Source organism: Thalassophryne amazonica, chromosome 4 (genome assembly GCF_902500255.1).
Source record: "Thalassophryne amazonica chromosome 4, fThaAma1.1, whole genome shotgun sequence".
In the NCBI taxonomy this organism is placed as follows: domain Eukaryota; kingdom Metazoa; phylum Chordata; class Actinopteri; order Batrachoidiformes; family Batrachoididae; genus Thalassophryne; species Thalassophryne amazonica.
Genome location: NC_047106.1, coordinates 37,345,673 through 37,365,868, shown reverse-complemented (window position 1 = coordinate 37,365,868; position 20,196 = coordinate 37,345,673). Strand labels below are relative to the sequence as shown.

The 20,196-nt window shown below is 40.2% G+C and overlaps 1 protein-coding gene across 4 annotated transcripts in view; it reads left to right on the top strand.

Moving 5' to 3' along the window:
* Positions 1 to 16,145, top strand: part of LOC117509653 (F-BAR and double SH3 domains protein 2-like) — a 176,185-nt gene extending 160,040 nt beyond the window's left edge. For all 4 annotated transcript variants that reach the window (XM_034169399.1, XM_034169401.1, XM_034169400.1 and 1 more), the window contains 7 exons: positions 7,612 to 7,746; positions 8,493 to 8,576; positions 8,759 to 8,936; positions 10,163 to 10,383; positions 13,447 to 13,639; positions 13,738 to 13,832; positions 15,379 to 16,145. In XM_034169399.1, coding sequence (XP_034025290.1) covers positions 7,612 to 7,746; positions 8,493 to 8,576; positions 8,759 to 8,936; positions 10,163 to 10,383; positions 13,447 to 13,639; positions 13,738 to 13,832; positions 15,379 to 15,471 — 999 coding nt within the window. In that variant the 3' untranslated portion in view covers positions 15,472 to 16,145. The remainder of the gene's footprint in view (positions 1 to 7,611; positions 7,747 to 8,492; positions 8,577 to 8,758; positions 8,937 to 10,162; positions 10,384 to 13,446; positions 13,640 to 13,737; positions 13,833 to 15,378) is intronic.
* The last annotated feature ends 4,051 nt before the right edge of the window (positions 16,146 to 20,196 follow it).

The following is a 20,196-nucleotide window of genomic DNA, read 5'->3' as shown; positions in this document are numbered from 1 at the left end:
GTGGGCTGAAGCAAAGCTTATTAGCGCCCACCCCTGCTAGTACAAGTCCAACAATTCTAATCAGTCATATTTACATAAATACAAATTCACTACTACATGTCGACACACAGATGTCGACACACTGATTAACTGATTCCATCTGCTCAAAGTGATATTAATCAGTGAAATCACCTGGTGGAATCAGTGGCTGCAAAGAAAACCTGCACGCTCTTGGCCCTTTCTGGAACAAGTTGCCCACCCCTGCTTTAAGTGGTACCGAAAACCTGCTTGGCCCATGGACTCAATCCTTTTAATTCATTTTGTTCTGTTTTTAAGTTGTGTTGTGTGAAGCGCCTTGAGGCGACCATGTCGCGCTATATAAATTAATACATTTGAATTTTTTTTAAATTTGTGCATTACAGCCAAGAAACACCAAGTTTGACATTTTTAATGGTCAAGGTACAAGTTAGAGTCAAAGGTTAGGAATGGATTGGCACCTTTCAATAACATCTATGGTTTCTGATGTTATTTTAAATAAGTATATTTCTTCCCTTGGTGGTATCCACCTAATGGGACAAGTCAAGTCTGGTCATCGTGTCCACTTTGCTGTGGAATCACCCTGAGTGCTGAATGGCAACCACCCAGGCAAACAACTGGTCCATCCTCATTTCTCAAAAATAGCCATCAATCTGCCGCATCCAGGTGAAATTTGGGCATAAACTTGACCCTTTCTAGCTACTGGGGTTTGAGACACATACATGATGCATTGTTTTCGGAGAAGAATGCCACATGTCCAAAATGTTGTTCCCTCACAATGCAGGTAATTCTCTTCATATGAGTCTCTTGTGTAATTGTTTGACACAAAGTCATTCCAGTGGTTCCCAGTTCAGTATAGCCCCAAATTACAACAGAGCTGCTTCAAGGCGCTTCACATGGCTAAAATCTAACCTTGCCACCCCCCCTTCCTCCCCGGGGAAAGCACACAGCAACAGTGGGAAAAACTCCCTCTGGCATTTTTGAGGAAAAAACTTCAAGCAGATCGGACTCAGATGGGTGATCCACTGTTTAGGCTGTTCTAATAAATGACAGAAAAAGAAGAAAAAAGATATCTAGTCCTCATCTTAGGTCACTCACGTACTGGGTGGTGATGGAAAATGTGTTGTTGTCTGCTGGGTGTCAGGAATGGAAAGTGAATAATTAGATTTAATTTTTTTGTCCACCACAAACACAAAACACTTTAAGTATCAAGTATCTGTGGTTGAAAACTGAATTTTTCTCAGTCATATTTCCACACACCTCCATTTGCCTTTGCGAATCTGAGGTTTCATGTTCATTAGTGTCCTTATTTAAAGGATTTGTTGGTTTGTCATTAGACTTGCTGAGCAGTCCTCCAAATGGCATGGGTGTCTTGAAGGGAACAAATCGGGAGTTGAAATACTTTGCTTGCAGCAACACTTCGGTAGCCTTTCATTTATGGAGCGGACTGCAAAGACGCAGCCAACATGAGCGAGGTTATCATAACAAGGTGCGATGAAGGAAATGAAGAGCAACGAGCAGGAAAACAGTTGGAGGGATTGTTAAGTGGAGGTTGTTGATCAGGGTCAGATGGCAGTGGCCGTCAGTGGAAAAAGAGCCAATAACATAGATGGATTGGGAATAATTATCTGCAGAGGAGGGCAGCCAAAAATGAGGGCAGTGAGTAATGAGGCACCTCCCTTGTCCCATTGTGCACTCCACTCTGTTTTATTAATGCGACTGTGAAATACTGTAGGACAGAAACCTTCGAGTCGCTTATCCCGACATCGCCTTCATTACAATATCACGTTCACATTTATTACTTCCAAGGCCAATAAAGCCTGTCGTAACCCCGATCTCATACGTGTTGATAACACACACACCCTCATATTTTTGGCAAAACTTTTATTGGATCATTACTGGAATGCAGGCAGGTCATTGTGCTTGAGGGACAAAATGGAATTGGCCTTACTGAGTTAATCACAGCACTGAAGTGAATAAAAATGATGTAACGCAACCAAACGAGGCCTTAACACCAAACCCCAAAATGTCAAACTCACACTGTTCTCACGTCATTTCTCTTCACACACTTACGTAAAGGAGTTTTGTTGCAGACAACAGTTACACAGTTTATGTAACCTTGAAAAATGCAAGAATATAAAGGCAAAAACTAACCGTGCTAACACAGAACTCTGTAAGAGAAATATGATAATGGATTCTGTGTGTGCGTCGTTCACACACCTTGTCGTCACGATAACTCATCAGTTCTTCCAGGTATCGATGTCATGCTGAATACACATGATCCCTCGACCAAAATCTTGGACGGGTTTGCGTGGGACTGCTCTGTGACCCAGTTAAAACTAGATCACAGACAAAACCTTGTTGCTGTGTTGCTCATCAATACTTCCAGGTGTCACTTCTATGTTGCATGCTTTCAACACCAAAGTTTTAGATGAGTTCACACATGAGTGCCTGGTCTCCTGTGTGACCCTTGTGACCAAATCCAAAGTAGGCCATGGTCAAAATGTTGGCACTGCCATAAGTCAGACTTGTGCATTTATTTGAGACACTTTAATTATATGTACTGTATTTTCTGGACTATAAATTGCACTGGAGTATTAGTCACATCTGTCCAAAAATGCCCCATGAAAAGGGGAAAAAACACATCTCATTTATTTTTGAAAAGTGGTGCTACTGCTTCAAGAAACAAAAATCAAATCAAATCAATTTTATTTATATAGCGCCAAATCACAACAAACAGTTGTTTTTTTTTACAGAAAAACCCCAATGGTCAAAACAACCCCCTGTGAGCAAGCACTTGGCGACAGTGGGAAGGAAAAACTCCCTTTTAACAGGAAGAAACCTCCAGCAGAACCAGGCTCAGGGAGGGGCAGTCTTCTGCTGGGACTGGTTGGGGCTGAGGGGGGAGAATCAGGAAAAAGACATGCTGTGGAAGAGAGCAGAGATCAATCACTAATGATTAAATCCAGAGTGGTGCATACAGAGCAAAAAGAGAAAGAAACACTCAGTGCATCATGGGAACCCCCCAGCAGTCTAAGTCTATAGCAGCATAACTAAGGGATGGTTCAGGGTCACCTGATCCAGCCCTAACTATAAGCTTTAGCAAAAAGGAAAGTTTTAAGCCTAATCTTAAAAGTAGAGAGGGTGTCTGTCTCCCTGATCCGAATTGGAAGCTGGTTCCACAGGAGAGGCTGAACTAACTAACTAACTGAAGGCTTTTCAGGGAACTTTTAGGACAACCTGATAATAATGAATTACAATAGTCCAGCCTAGAGGAAATAAATGCATGAATTAGTTTTTCAGCATCACTCTGAGACAAGACCTTTCTAATTTTAGAGATATTGCGCAAATGCAAAAAAAGCAGTCCTACATATTTGCTTAATATGTGCATTGAAGGACATATCCTGATCAAAAATGACTCCAAGATTTCTCACAGTATTACTAGAGGTCAGGGTAATGCCATCCAGAGTAAGGATCTGGTTAGACACCATGTTTCTAAGATTTGTGGGACCAAGTACAATAACTTAAGTTTTATCTGAATTTAAAAGCAGGAAGTTAGAGGTCATCCATATCTTTATGTCTGTAAGACATTCCTGCAGTTTAACTAATTGGTGTGTGTCCTCTGGCTTCATGGATAGATAAAGCTGGGTATCATCTGCGTAACAATGAAAATTTAAGCAATGCTTTCTAATAATACTGCCTAAGGGAAGCATGTATAAAGTGAATAAAATTGGTCCTAGCACAGAACCTTGTGGAACTCCATAATTAACCTTAGTCTGTGAAGAAGACTCCCCATTTACATGAACAAATTGTAATCTATTAGATAAATATGATTCAAACCACCGCAGCGCAGTGCCTTTAATACCTATGGCATGCTCTAATCTCTGTAATAAAATTTTATGGTCAACAGTATCAAAAGCAGCACTGAGGTCTAACAGGACAAGCACAGAGATGAGTCCACTGTCTGAGGCCATAAGAAGATCATTTGTAACCTTCACTAATGCTGTTTCTGTACTATGATGAATTCTAAAACCTGACTGAAACTCTTCAAATAGACCATTCCTCTGCAGATGATCAGTTGGCTGTGTTACAACTACCCTTTCAAGAATTTTTGAGAGAAAAGGAAGGTTGGAGATTGGCCTATAATTAGCTAAGATAGCTGGGTCAAGTGATGGCTTTTTAAGTAATGGTTTCATTACTGCCACCTTAAAAGCCTGTGGTACATAGCCAACTAATAAAGATAGATTGATCATATTTAAGATCAAAGCATTAATTAATGGTAGGGCTTCCTTGAGCAGCCTGGTAGGAATGGGGTCTAATAGACATGTTGATGGTTTGGAGGAAGTAACTAATGAAAATAACTCAAGACAGAACAATCGGCAAAAAGCAAAATTAATTTAATTAGCACATTATTTATTTATTTATTTATTTAAACTCAGATAAAACTGAAGTTATTGTACTTGGCCCCACAAATCTTAGAAACATGGTGTCTAACCAGATCCTTACTCTGGATGGCATTACCCTGACCTCTAGTAATACTGTGAGAAATCTTGGAGTCATTTTTGATCAGGATATGTCATTCAAAGCGCATATTAAACAAATATGTAAGACTGCTTTTTTGCATTTACGCAATATCTCTAAAATTAGAAAGGTCTTGTCTCAGAGTGATGCTGAAAAACTAATTCATCCATTTATTTCCTCTAGGCTGGACTATTGTAATTCATTATTATCAGGTTGTCCTAAAAGTTCCCTGAAAAGCCTTCAGTTAATTCAAAATGCTGCAGCTAGAGTACTGACTAGAAGGAGAGAGCATATCTCACCGATAATGCTGCAGCTAGAGTACTGACTAGAAGGAGAGAGCATATCTCACCGATATTGGCCTCTCTTCATTGGCTTCCTGTTAATTCTAGAATAGAATTTAAAATTCTTCTTCTTACTTATAAGGTTTTGAATAATCAGGTCCCTTCTTATCTTAGGGACCTCATAGTACCATATCACCCCAATAGAGCGCTTCGCTCTCAGACTGCAGGCTTACTTGTAGTTCCTAGGGTTTGTAAGAGTAGAATGGGAGGCAGAGCCTTCAGCTTTCAGGCTCCTCTCCTGTGGAACCAGCTCCCAATTCGGATCAGGGAGACAGACACCCTCTCTACTTTTAAGATTAGGCTTAAAACTTTCCTTTTTGCTAAAGCTTATAGTTAGGGCTGGATCAGGTGACCCTGAACCATCCCTTAGTTATGCTGCTATAGACGTAGACTGCTGGGGGGTTCCCATAATGCACTGAGTGTTTCTTTCTCTTTTTGCTCTGTATGCACCACTCTGCATTTAATCATTAGTGATTGATCTCTGCTCCCCTCCACAGCATGTCTTTTTCCTGGTTCTCTCCCTCAGCCCCAACCAGTCCCAGCAGAAGACTGCCCCTCCCTGAGCCTGGTTCTGCTGGAGGTTTCTTCCTGTTAAAAGGGAGTTTTTCCTTCCCACTGTCGCCAAGTGCTTGCTCACAGGGGGTCGTTTTGACCATTGGGGTTTTTACGTAATTATTGTATGGCCTTGCCTTACAATATAAAGCGCCTTGGGGCAACTGTTTGTTGTGATTTGGCGCTATATAAATAAAATTGATTGATTGATTGATAACACAGACACGTTAATACTGAATGGGAATCCTGCCTAGCCTAGTTGTCCTGCTTGTTACTAGCTGTCCCACTCAAACCAAACAGGTGGTGTGCTGAGTAGTATGAAGGATTTATTTCCTATTTATTTGCAATCACTCTGCTGTGTGTAAGCCTGATCCTCTCAGATCTCAGAAGCTAAGCAGAGTGGATCCTGCTTAGCACTTGGAGGGGAGACCTCTTCAGAAGACATGGGGCTGTGATACTCCAGGTAAAACTAGAGTTGTGTCATAAAGGCCATCCGGTATAAAACTTGTGCCAAATCCCATTGTGGATCTGTATTGGATCTGAGTGGTGACCCTGCTCAAATGGGAGGGACCGCAGGGCAAACAACATGCATTGTCTTTATTTAATAATGGTGCATTTCAGCTTGAGAGCATGATTTATTGATGTCATTCATTCTTTTGAAACCCAGTACGTTCTTGTTATTCAGAGCTTGTGTTTTTACAGCAGATAGCATCCGACTTAATGGTATATTCCACCTTCTGCTCTGGAGTGTGAATCGCAGTACCTCTTTTAGATAACTAACTAATTAAATAAATAAAATGTGACATAAAGTCTGGGAAAATGGTACATGCTTTTGTACTTTTATGTATTGATAAGTTACATAACTAGAAAGAATTATCCCACTTTTACTCATTTATAGGTCAGACTGATGGTTCATCTTGGTTAAATGGTGTTTATTTTTTCTCCAGATGTGGCCATATGGCCACATCCAGAGGTATATTTGAGTATTGTTCTGGAGAGCAGTTTATGGGATATACACAACAATGTGAAGTGGTGTAGAGTTTACTGTGTCAGCAGAAATCTGATGATGAAAAACAGTGATACAATGGCAGAGCACATATACTACACTCTATTGTTACACCTAGGTCAGCATGCAATGTGTGGATGGATCGTTCTGACAGCTAGATCACATGACCGTCATATAAGCCAGTGACATTCTCTTGAGATAAAAAAGGGGAGGGACATACAGCCTTCTGTACCTGTTTGTACAGGATGAAGTAGCAACACTGAGTGAGAAAGCGAAGGTCTGACAGAAAGAAAAGGTAAGTGTGGGTACAAATTGAAATTATTTTGATAGTGAAGATAAATAGAAATGAATGCAATCCTGCCACCATTTGTGTTATAATGTATGATTGGTTAGACTGCTTATTTGTTTTAGTATTTTCTCAAGTTAAATTAGTAATTTGATTTTCCTGAGGATTTGGAGTTATTGTCAGCCATAACAACTGATTTCACAAAATTCATGAAATGATGGTTTGTCTTGTAATAAAAGCATACTGTTATTTTGTGTTTTTCAAATTATTTAAAATGTCTTTTTTAAAGAATACAAACATTCAAAATGTTAATCCAACAACTTATCAAAATCATTCTTTTTAATAAGTACTATCTTGATTTTCTTGGTAATTCTTTCCAGTAATGTCAGAATGTCAACGTGCCAAAATTGCTGAACTTGTTTCCAAATATGATACACTTTGTTTACCAAAGTGTAACGATAATTTGTTTAACTCAAACCATTGTTTAAACTTCTGTAGTTCTTTCTCCATCATGTCCAAGGTCTGTCCCAAATGATCCCCACGACAAAACACCGTTGTATCATCAGCAAACAAAATACAACTGACGGACTTGGAAACTAAACATATGTCATTAATATATAAAAGAAACAGCAATGGCCCAGAATGGAACCCTGGGGCACCCCACAACTAATTATCACAAATTCCTGTTTTGTAAGAGAGAGATTAATTATTTCTTTGCTTGCTTCTATCTGTAACACCATCAGCAATAATAGCTCAAAATACAGGTGTCCTTGGTGGATTAAATCTCAGAGTTGAAATGTGGGTATCTGTGTGTACTCGTAGTTATAAGAAGTTTAATCTCTATTTTGGTGTGGCTTTATGTGTGTAATTTGCATATGTATGTTTTTCAGGGTGCAGTGGACTTGGAGCGCGAGGAAGGTGATGAGGGTGAAGAGAACATGGAGGTATTTGATGACAGCAGCTCCAGTCCTTCTGGAACCCTCCGGAACTACCCCCTAACCTGCAAGGTCCTCTATTCGTACAAGGTAGAAAGTCAGAAGTACAGTCGCTGTGTGTGTGTAAATGAATTTAAAATGTTTAATTAACACTTTAAATAGCTTTGCTTTCAAAACAAAATAATTCTAACAGCAGACAGATTCATCTTTGTCACATTTCTGCCCCTGATTACTCTCAGTTCCTTCCACACCAGCAGGAAAAAAAATCTTTACCTGCACTGCTGTCTATCTACATGTTAAAAGCCAAGTGACCTCTGTGTAAGTGTATGTGTGCGTGTGTATGGCTTTGATCATGGAGAAAATGGGGAGAGCTAACATGTGCCATTTGGTATGTTTATTCTGGGTCAAGGATGAACGCCGCCAAAATGGAATGTTGATATGACTAATATTTTTGTAGAAACTACAGATATTAGCTAACAACAGTGAAGAGTGGACATTGATAATTACATTCTGGACTCACACACCATTCCAAATCATTATAGAAACTTTGCATAATTTATTACCACCCTTGAAAAATGTCAGCTACCTATTTTATAAAACACTAACCAATCTAGAGCCTGTAGATCCCCACGGGCAACACACTAGTTTCTCATTGAAATCATCAAACTGTCAAATTGAATAATCAAAATGTGACTTTGTGATACAGCAATTTTTTTTCTGAAAGGATCAATGTTGAACAGATTAGTTTTGGATTATAGTTTATATAAACGTATCTCTCACTGCATCTCCTTCTGTCTTGTTCTCTCTCTCTCTCTCTCTCTCTCTCTCTCTCTCAGGCATCCCAGCCAGATGAGTTGACGATAGATGAACAGGAGATGTTAGAGGTCATTGAGGATGGAGACATGGAGGACTGGGTCAAGGTGCGTTAAACACACACAGCTGGCAGAGGTGTTTTCCTTTCAGCTCTGAACAGGCTCTCAGCCTCCTCTATTGTACATTTGTTCATTTTTTTTCCTCTGTCGTGTATATTTGAATGTAAAGGAGTACATTTGCATATCTCTGCCCACACACGTCATTGTGCATGTGTCTGTGTGTTTCCTAGGCTCGCAACAAGACAGGTCAGGTGGGTTACGTCCCAGAGAAATACCTGCATTTCCCTACATCAAACAGTCTGCTGAGCATGCTCCAGTCTCTGGCCACGCTTGACGCTCGGTCACACACCTCGTCCAATTCAACTGAGCCAGAGCTGCACTTGGGCTGCATCAACGGAGACGCAAATAGTAAGAGTGGAAGAACAGTAACTCTTATTTGTTTTTGTTTATAAATTTACTATTTTAATTAAAGTAAAACAAAATCTGGGAAAAATTTTAGTTTGTGCATATTTATTTTCATAATGCTGTTTTTGTGTTGTTTGGATGAGACGTGTTTCTATTTATGGCTGATGTTGAGTTGTTCAGTGACCAGCTATCGACCGATTTTCCTGTGTTCAGTCTGCTTTAAAATCACGGCAAGGTTAAATATTAACGCTTGTCCAATTGTCTGCAATCAGTAAAAAGTCTGTTTGGACAACAGGCGTATTGTATTATGTTGTTCAAATTGGACAAGTGCAAATTTGTCATTTAAACTGGTCCGATTATTTATTTTCTCCCTACCATTAACACATATTTACATCTCTGAACAACACAACTTGGTGTTTGACTTTCTGTCAGAGTCTAAGGGACTCTCCTCCAACACACAAAAACATGCACATTCACATATTTAACAAGCCCCAACCTCTTGCCCTGTAAAATGAAGCAAACACAGAAATGGAAAGTCTTGCAGTTGCAGGCTGGCTCCAAAAGGGAGTCACTCCCCATAGAAGCCCATGTTAAAATACCGTACCCAGCTTTGCTAAATAAATAAATAATAGTTTTGATCTCCTTAGCTAGTTTCCCCCTTCATGATAACTGTATAGTGAGTGATTTTTTTAAAATAATTCATCAGTTTAAGATATTTTAAGCAATGATGTTAAAATAATAACATAATGACATCATGCTAGGCAACATGACAGAGAAAATCTGAGTGAGTTGCCCTGATGTAGCCCCGAGCTGTGCTCTAGTGTTTCCATTGAGTTAAACTTTCATGTTATTTAATTTGTATGTTAACACTTCACTGTTGCCACATCATTACTGAGGCAATAAGCCGGTCATAATTTTTTTTACACACTTGCCCGTGCTCCACCTCTTTACCAATTTATGGGATGACGGTGAATTGCACTGCCAGTATGGTGACACCCAGAGCTGCGCTATTTGAGCTTCTAAAGGCGCTCTTCAGAAAATCTAAAGGGTGACCTCACACAGGGTGTGTACAGTCTACAGTCTGCGTTATTTGCAACACGTCTGATGGAGGGTGCACTCACAGCGTCTGTCAGAACGTACATGCGTTCATTGTCAATATCAATATGGGGTGCAGGCCAATAACTGTTTCTTCCCCGTTGCTTGTCTCTTTATGTCCTCCCTCTCCACAGTGGTGTACGTCCGTGCACTTTATGATTACGAGGGCCAGGCGGATGAGGAACTCTCCTTTTCAGAGGGAGCAGTGATCCGGCTGTTGAACCGCGACACGCAGACGGATGATGGTTTTTGGGAAGGGGAGCTGAACGGACGAGTCGGCGTCTTCCCCTCCGTGCTGGTAGAAGATCTGACTGAGAACGGAGAGACCAGTGGAGGCGGGCCAGCAGACATACATGTATGAAATCAACCGCACACACAGAGATAAGTCGCACTGGGTAACATGGAGCATGTTCAGACAGAATGAGAAAACCTGAGAAAGCTCAAAATGAAGCCAGTTCTGCTGTTCAGCGCCTCCTTCTTGAGCCGAGCTGCTATTATCAGGCTTTCCTCAGGCCAGTCACGCTGCCTGTTGTCTATCAGCAGAGCAGAATTCACAAACAGTAAATCAGAACCACCGCATTCCTGCAAGCGTCTGATTAAAAACTCTACTTTAATCACAAAGAGCCGCTTATCAGTGGAGCCGAGTGCTGCCATCGTAGAGTTTTAGCAGCAGGAAGTAAACAGCCGCTCCCTTCCTATAAACCCGTAGACTTAACATACAATAATTCTTAATGGTTTTCAAGTTGTATCTTTTTGTTCAGGGTTGAGTTTGGGGGAAGAGTGGTGAAAGTGAAAGTGGTTGCTGGTCATGTCTTGAACGGGTCTCACTGCTATGGCCTGTAATCTAGTCTTTTTTTTTTTTTTTTTTGGAAATGTTTCTTCTTCTGGTGATGATGCTTTAGTATTAAACAGAAATTGAAGTTATTTCTGATGTAGTCACTGCATAAACATTTACATCATGAGAGATTTGCTGCCGTTCAAAGAAAATGAGTTTTATTTACACCTGCACAAAGTATGACATCCATCACAAACAGGAACATAAACATATTTTTCAGGTGCCCGCTGTAAATTTTCACACCCATTTGCTTCAGTGTTTTGGCTAATCCACAAAGTTGGCTGGGTTGCTTCAAGACTGAGAATGTGAATCTGTTTGTCTGCATTAACTGTCCAAATTGCATCCATCCAAGCTGCAATTTCAAGGACCTACATTCGGGTCCACAAGTATTTGGACAGTAGCTCAGTTTTTGTAATTTGGTCCCTGTATGATATGCTTTAATTCAAGGGGCTTAAGAAAACCATAAATTTATTACTGCCATTTTAATATGCAGCCTCTCTATATTTGGAGCTCATAAGTATTTGGACAAAGTACATATACAGCAAGATTTCTTTTGCCAAGTCAGGGGACAGGTACATGAACATTTCTAAGTCAGTAAATCTGTCTTAAGCTTATTTACTGCACATTAAACATTAATAAATATAAACTGTATGGTGCTTTGTCATAAATGTGTGTGAAGTAAGCAGTTTTAATAACTGAGTGACCGTGCAAGGTGGAGATTAATGAAGGACGTCACAACCTTGACAACTTTGAAGGAATTATAGGCATCTGTGGCTGTGATTAGAGAGTCTGTGCACGTGCACCTTTGGTCTGTTGTGGCACCAGTTACAGACAGATAGATATTTTCATCTTGTAATTCACCAAAATAAAAGGGTATATCATCAGGACAAACTCATTCATACCTAGTGAATTTTTGATGCACCACATAAATCCAAAAAACAATGTTTGTTTATGAAATATCCCATAGACATTGCTGTCCATGCTCCCCATGCTGCCCAGCCAATGCTGGGTAGATGGTGGACGAGGAGCAGTTGTGGTTGTCACTGATGCAGAAAAGCAATAAATCAGTGAAGTCAGCCATTACTTTGTGACTAGCTCACGTTCTGAAACTCGGATAACACTGTCACAAGCAGTGATGCCGGTAACGCGTTACTTAGTAACGCGTTACTCTAATCTGACCACTTTTTTTAGTAACGAGTAATCTAACGCGTTAATCTTTCCAAATCAGTAATCAGATTAAAGTTACTTCTCCATGTCACTGTGCGTTACTATTATTTTTCATTGTGGGTCGATAACAGCATTAAACTTGGTCTGTGGGCAGGAGGTCGGGGTTCGACTGAACTGCCCACTTTAAGTGAGCTGTGAGCTTTTAATCCGCGGTTTTTTGCAGCTGCTCGACTCGTCCTCGCCTCTTAAAGCGCGGTGATCAGCACACCTGCACTGAGCTTTACAAAGACATTTTTATACTTTTTCCCCTCCTTTATTTAGAATTCTGAGCTGAGCCGCTCCGTATCGTCTCGTTAAAAACAGCTGATCCTCCGCGACGCGTCAACAACTAACACTATTTTCCACTCAAATGCACCTAAACTCTCTTTCTGAGGACCACATGATGTGAAAACGCAATAAAACTTTCTTACCTGTAAATCTGGTCATGTTTTCTGCATAAATAAATGTTATCCATTCTTTGTGCTCAAACGCCAAAGCAGGGGCGAATCTAGATGGAATGGGGGCGTGGGGCAAGGATGTGCCCCCTCCCCCACAACACCCCTAGATTAAAGGTGCAATTTTGAAGCCGTTTTTTACTACAACTAATATTGCTTAAAATAATAATAATTTCGACAAGTAAAATGTTTAGAGAGAATTTAAATGTTAGAAAAATGTTAGAATTTAATAGTTACCTTTATAAACAATGTAGGCTCGAAATTGCAAGTTTTACTGTTACAGTGCTGTCAACAGTTAAATATGAGGTCAAGAAAGACGTCTTTATTTTACTTTTTATAAAACAAGTATTTATTTTCATTGAAGTCAAGAAAGGGTGACTATAAAGTGACTTTGGCAAAACAGGTATCATTGTCATGTTGAGGTGGCAGAGGGTTGTTGTCGGCAGCTGGGAAAAGTAACTAAAAAAGTAACTAGTAATCTAACTTAGTTACTTTTACAATTGAGTAATCAGTAAAGTAACTAAGTTACTTTTACAATTGAGTAATCAGTAAAGTAACTAAGTTACTTTTTCAAAGTAACTGTGGCAACACTGGTCACAAGTCCAAGCAGACACTTCTTTCATCTCTCTCCATCTCAACATATTTGTAGTTTTCAAATTGCATGTAGCTCGTAATGAGCTTGTGTGTCAGTTCCTTTAATTTACTACAAAGCCCAAGTCTGGTAGTCACCAAGGCCACCGCTGCTGGTACTCTCTAATTTTATCTTATTTTTAGTCCAGTAATGATTTAAAAGTTAATCAAAACTGTCAGTGTATACTGGTGTCATTGTTTTTCTTTCAATTTACAACAATACTTTTTTACATTATGCAAAAATCAAACTTTCAGAATTTTAAAATCTTATCGTTTCCGTGTCATGCTCCAGATCTCTCCATCTTTGAAGATGCCGTCTTCTCTTCCACCTCTTCCACTGTATGACCAACCTCCCATCAGCCCTTTCACCAGCCCAGAAACCTCTACCCCACCTCCTCTTCCGCGTTCACCCTCTGCTGCACTCAACGGGGAGCACAAGCCTCCGCTGTCCGCTTCGTCACACAAAGGAGCTCTGGCTACACACAGTAAGAAACGTCATTCTAACACTAACGTGCTACTGAATAAAAGGAGATAATTCACTGTTGAGTTTCTCATTTAGATGTCTCTTTGTCCATCTATCCAGATCATAGCTCTGGCAGGAGTCCAGTGTCTCCAGGATTTCCTCAGCCTCAGCCACCTCGATTCACACCTGAAGGAGGACCTGGCAAACTACGGCCTGTTAGTATTAAACGTATCATCTGTAAAATGTTCATGTGTAATGTTTTTTCAGTGATAACCGTAGTGATGCAACATTGTCCTCAGTTTGATTTGATACACAATTCTATCCCCAAAAGGCAACACTGCTGTGATGCCTACTGGAGGTTATTTTATAACTCATCAGTTTGAACTATTTTAAGATGTAATGTTTTGAATAATTAATGGCGTCGTCACTTTGAGTAACATTTAGTGTGTGCTAGAGAGCTGTTTCCAGGGCCGCTACTAGCAGTGGCAGCTACTAGCTTCTGTGGATTTGGCTATTTGTCCTTTCTGAGCATTTTGTGAGGCAAAATTGCTTGTTGTGTGACTAATTGTACTCAACGACCATCAAAGAAGTTTGTGCCACTTTCTGTTGAGCGAAATGTCAGTATTATTTGTATATTAGCACAAATTAGCAGATATTCAGAGCTTGGTGAGGGTATCTCTGAGGTTACTCCACAGTTACTGAGGCAGTATCGTGGTCATAATTTTTAATTTCCAGACCTAAACCGCCCTTTATGAAAACCAGCGTCCAGTCCAAAAATACATGCATTAATAAAAGGACTGAATGAAAGTTAACTTCTTAGCTTTAGCTTGTTTTGTCGCTCTAAAATGGGGGTGTGTTTGGGCATCATTTGTCCCACTCAGGTCAACGTGGTCTTGCCCAAGGTGATAAACGGGTTAATAAGTCCAATGAGTGCCACTGTCATTGGACTGACATCTCTGCTATTTTGGCATTGTAGGATAGCTCGCGGCCACAGGTTGAGCTCGCAGACTAATTTCGTGAAACTGCTCAGCGTGCCGCTCTCGTTGGAGCAACAACACACAGAATGTGTCTCTTTGTCCCAAATAGATCTCTTTCAGTGCAGCATCTTGTTCTGACTTTATCACAAAGTTAACACCCAAGTCTTTCATTGCCAACTGTAAATGGTAATCAAACCATTCCAATCGTAGCTTTCTGAATTCTTCCATATCAAACTCCATCGTGTCAATGTTTACAATGTGCTTGAGCAATAACAGGTGAAGTTGCTCATAAACTTTAAGTTTCTTAAATATTTATTACAGCCACTCTTAAAACTTCAGTTAGCTTTATAATTTTAATTACTGGTAAATTTTAGAATTTATTTAGATGAGATATACTCACTATATCACAGGAATATATCACAATTATCTGGGAACTACTTTTTACGCAGGAATTCATCAAGCACGTCAGCCGCAGGTGTGTACTAACACAGAATACCCAGAAACTGGACAGTTGTTTGGCCATAACGAGAGCGTCCACTTTTAGCTTGCCATAAGCTAAGCTAGTGGCGCTCGTGAGAGTGTGCCTGTTTATGGCTTGACCAGCAGTTACGTAGCGTCAGTATATACGTATATGTACAGAGAGAGCGAGAGAGTCTGCTATGTTCCCTGTAACACTAATGACATCATGTGTGGGTTTGTCTTTGAAACACAATAGAGCATAAAAGTTGTCTTCACATCTCCCATTTCCTTTTGTTTATTTAATACTTTCTTTCCATTGCTGCAGGTGCGAGCAGCCCCTCCTCCACCCAAACAGCACCCCCGCCGACAGGCAGAGAAGAGCGACAAGACGGAGGAAGTGGAGATCACACTTGTGTGACAGGGACGAGTCGGCAGGCAATTAAAAAAAGAAAAAACTAACGCCAGATAGCAGAGACACGTCCAACAGGCTGGTTGAACTGAACTGAACTGAACTGCTCTGAAGTGAAGCCAATTTAAATCAAATGAAGTTAACTGAGCTGAAACACGCTGACCTCCCTGAACTCACTGCCTCACGTTGAGGAGGAGAATGGGGGAAGGGGAAAGAAGATCTGTCACTTAAATAACCTTTGTATTACCTTCCTAAAGATACGCAGCAGTAGTCACCCTACGCCCGTTTCCACCTTTCCTTGTCGTTCTGTAGTCTTGACTTAAATCCTCACCTCCTTCGGCAGTTGTTGCTGGAGGCAAACCAGAGCACAGTAAAGAAGAAGAGGAGAGGGGGAGAAAAAAAAGAGTTTGGAGGATGAGGAGTATGAGGAGAGAACCAAGGTGATGATGGGCTTGGCAAGCTTTGTTTTATTTGAAGGTCACACTTCATTTGTTTTACCTTGGAATTGGGGAGTCAGAACTTGGAATAATGTTATTGGATCAACTTCTGCACTTTCAATTTCAGTTATTAGGTACATGACAACTCCGTGAAAACTGCCGTTCCTCATGCTTTGTCTTCAAACACATTTTATTCATATTGTTCATTTTACATATAGCATTAGCTTTGCATGGTATTCTGTCAAATGGGATTAGCATGAACACGTTCAAGAAGAGTAAACAGCAGCGGTTGGTGTTGCTGCAGCTAGCTAGTTAGCTTACTAGCGACATGGGTTAAAAACTATTAAAGGGAGGGGTAATGGTCCGGCGGAGATGGTGGTCTAGTGGATAAGCAGTGGGCTTGAAACCAGAGGATCTTCGGTTCAAAGCTGCATCAGGCTGGTAAATCACTAAGGGACCTTGGCCAAGGTCCTAAATCCCAAAGTTGCTCCCAGTGTGCACGCTGTCAAAATGTACTCCATTTACCATATGACTAATATTAAAGGACATCACTGTAATTTTTCAACCTAGGCCCTACTGTTAGATGTTTTTAGGTTAAACGTTTCATGAAGGCCAAAAAAATATGCTAAATCAGTCAAGTATTAAGTTAGAATTCTAACACCATCATAGGCTAAACAGTTATACAATGGAAGTCCACGGGGCAAGCTAAACCTCGAAGTGAACCACTTCTTGTTGCTACTGAATAGTTGCAAATGTTATTAGAAATGTGTGGTAAGATGAGGCGGATCCCTATGGAGGTACAAGTGTGCATATAAAAATTAAAAATAACAGATAATGCAGGTAGCGACTTACCTTATTCTTTGTCCTCTTTGGTGATAACCTTTTGTATGAAGTCTGTACAAGTTCTTTCAATGAGTTGCTTGTTCCTATAACATTTTTATTTGTACCTATTCAGTGGTGAGAAGAAGCAGTTTACATTGAAGACTTTAGCTTACCCCACAGGGTCCCACTGTATAGCTGTGTAGCATGTGATGGTGTTAGTTTTCTATCTCAATACCAGATCCATTTTCTTAATTTTTGTCCAAACAGCTAAAACAATGAAAAGCATTGACTGGTTATAGGTGTCCTTAATTGTATCGATGTGGTAGATGTTTGACAGCACATACATGCTAAGCTCTACCTAATTACCGTTAATTTTTTGAACTGCCGTGTTGATACTAACCGTGTTAACACCAGGTAGTTGCATTAACATATGTCTTGTAAATTGAAAAAAAAAACCTCGCTAATATAGAGAATAAACAAACTACAACATATGTAACAATTTCATTTGATAACTGCAAATTCATAAAACAAAGTGCAAATACGGAAATGCTTTTCAAAGTTTCACAACACTGCCCGGAGGATTTTAACTGACTTCTGCTCTTCTGTGCACTGCAAAATAAAATATTAAAATGTGAAAATACAGCTAGCATAAAAGTCAAATCAAGAATGAATAAATAAAGAAATACATTTACTCATCTCGGGTGACCAGGTAGGGATAAAGGGAGGACCGCGGTGATGCCTTGTGGGCACACAGTGGACAGAAACCGCTCTTTGTGTTATGAGTACATCCATTGTGTTATTACTACTTCAGTTATGTTGTGAAGCTTTACAAAGCATTTCTGTATTTGCACATGTTATCTGAATTTGCAGCAAACACTTTCAAATGAAATTACTGCATTGCTGTATGTTGTATTTGATTGTGTTCTGTGTGTTTGCAAGTGTTATTTTTTTTCCAGTTTCCGAGACTGTTGTTGAATTAATGCAGATGTTTTTATGCCCCGGCATTATGTTTTCACCCCCCTCCAATCTACGTGTAAACTTTTAATTTCTGCACAACCACTTGGTGGTGAGTTAGGGGAGGCTAGAGGAAGGTTCCTTTTCAAAAATGGGAATCGTCGGCCATCCATTATGGTCACCGTGTTCATTTTTATTTCCATGTAATAACAAAACCATTTTTTGGTGATATATTATATTGGCTGAGGCTGGAGGATGGTTTTGAAAATAGCAATTACGGACACCACCTTAATTTATGTTTCCAAGCAGTAGTATGAAAGGGAAAATAAGTGTGTCTTAAGTCTGGACTTCAAAGTCTCTACAGAATCTGACTGTTTTATTGACACAGGGAGATCATTCCACAGAACAGGGGCACGATAAGAGAAAGCTCTGTGACCCACAGATTTTTTTATTCACCCTAGGGACACAAAGTAATCCTGCACCCTGAGAATGCAAAGCCCAGGCCGGTACATAGGGTTTAATTAAGTCAGCTAAGTAGGGAGGTGCCAGTCCCTGAACAATTTTATAGGTTAGTAGCAGAACCTTAAAATCTGATCTTATAGGGACAGGAAGCCAGTGAAGAGATGCCAAAATGGGCATAATGTGGTCAAACTTTTTGCTTTGTGCCAAAGGTCTGTCAGCAGCATTTTGAACCACTTGGAGAGCCCTAATGTTGGACTGCTGTAAACCAGAAAATAGAACATTGCAGTAGTCCAATCTAGAAGAGATAAACACATAAATCAGAGTCTCAGCATCAGCCATAGACAGGATGGGACGAATCTTTGCTATATTTCCCAGGTGGAAGAAATCAGTCCTCGTAATATCTCTAATGTGGAGGCCAAAGGACAACGTAGGATCAAAAATTAGAAGTAATTATTATTACAAATCATTTCTAGACCTTGTTATCACCTCTACTAGAAAACCAAACACCAGTTTAATGTATGAGTGGGGGCATAGGTTATGCTTTGTGTTGCTTTTGTTTGCATTTTCTGCTGCTGTTGTCTGAATTTGGAAATGCTGTGAGCCCTGCTGGCCACCGTACTGTGCCACTCAGAGTGCCACTTTTGAAAGTATCTCGTACCTGTAGCCACTCAGGATACAACTCTTACACCTGTGTCGTTTTGAGAAATTACAGTCCTTTAAGTAGCCACTCAGGATACAACTCTTACACCTGTGTCGTTTTGAGAAATTACAGTCCTTTAAGTGAAGTACCTTCTTTCAGTTTCTCCGATATGGATCTGCATGGTCTTGAACCACAAACAAGCGCACTAACCACTTGGCCACCACACTGCCCTGAATTACACTTCTTTAATAATCACGAAATAACAGAAGAGTTAATGTGATTTTCAAAAAAACATCTTGCCAAGCCTGTCATATTTTGGAGTGAAAGTCGGGGTTAATTATATAGACAAGAAAGATGACAGTGTTTCAGCAAAGGGTCTCTGTACCCGGTCCTTCCCATATAGTCCTGTTGTCATACGTATCCATGTGTATTAGTACAGTACATTACTGTTGTTATGGGAATGTTATGCACAGCGTTTCATGTAGACGGTCAGAGCTGAAATGGGATAAACATGTAGTATTGTCATACTGAATGGGCATTGTAAATACAGTAGGAAGGTGCCACAAAAAGATAGAGGGAAGGAGAGAATGAGGGGGAGAGAGAGAGAGAAGAACGGGGGCTGGATCCTCCTCTGTGTCCTGCTCTCTCCTCCACTGCCTCTCCTTCCTACTTTTCTATCTCCTTGTCTTCTCTAACATCTCTTCTGTCCGTTGGCAGGCAGTGTGGATCATATGTACCCACATACACATATATAACAGACTTTTTCCTCTTATCTTCTGCGAGCCTCGATGTCTGGATCCTGACCAGTTCAGAGAGAGGTCACGACATTTTGTGCAGACAGACGTGTTTTCACGCGTTAAAAACTGGGTTTTGGTGTTTTTAGTGTTCACAGAATTAACAGTTATGTATAGCGTGGAACTCAGCTGATCATATCTCCAACTACATCTTTATGTACAACACTGATCTTGAATGAACTCTCATTTACGACACTCATTTTCTTCAGTTCTCCGTAATAACTCCGAATTACTCTTGCAAACATACAAACTGTTACAGTTTCAGATCTGATGGCTCACATTTATGTTTCATTGTATGATATGTTTTGTTGAATCATTGATGGCTGAAGCAAACAAAAAGCAAAAAGTGACAGTAATAACAATGACATTGCGCAAAATGGGCCGAGCCAACAAAGGATATTTTAAACAAAGTGCAGTTCTGTTAAAAGTTTCAAATCTTCCCCAGTAACGCGTGAAGCCTTTAAACCTCTTTGCCTGAAGGGCATTGTACTGTAGCACTTTTATTTCTATTTACTTTACATGTAAGTTGCATTGCGCCCCCTTGAGACCATACCTTTCCATAGCATCAGAATAGGACCCTAAAGTCAATGTAGTTTAATTTAGAACATAGACTGTAAATAAAAAT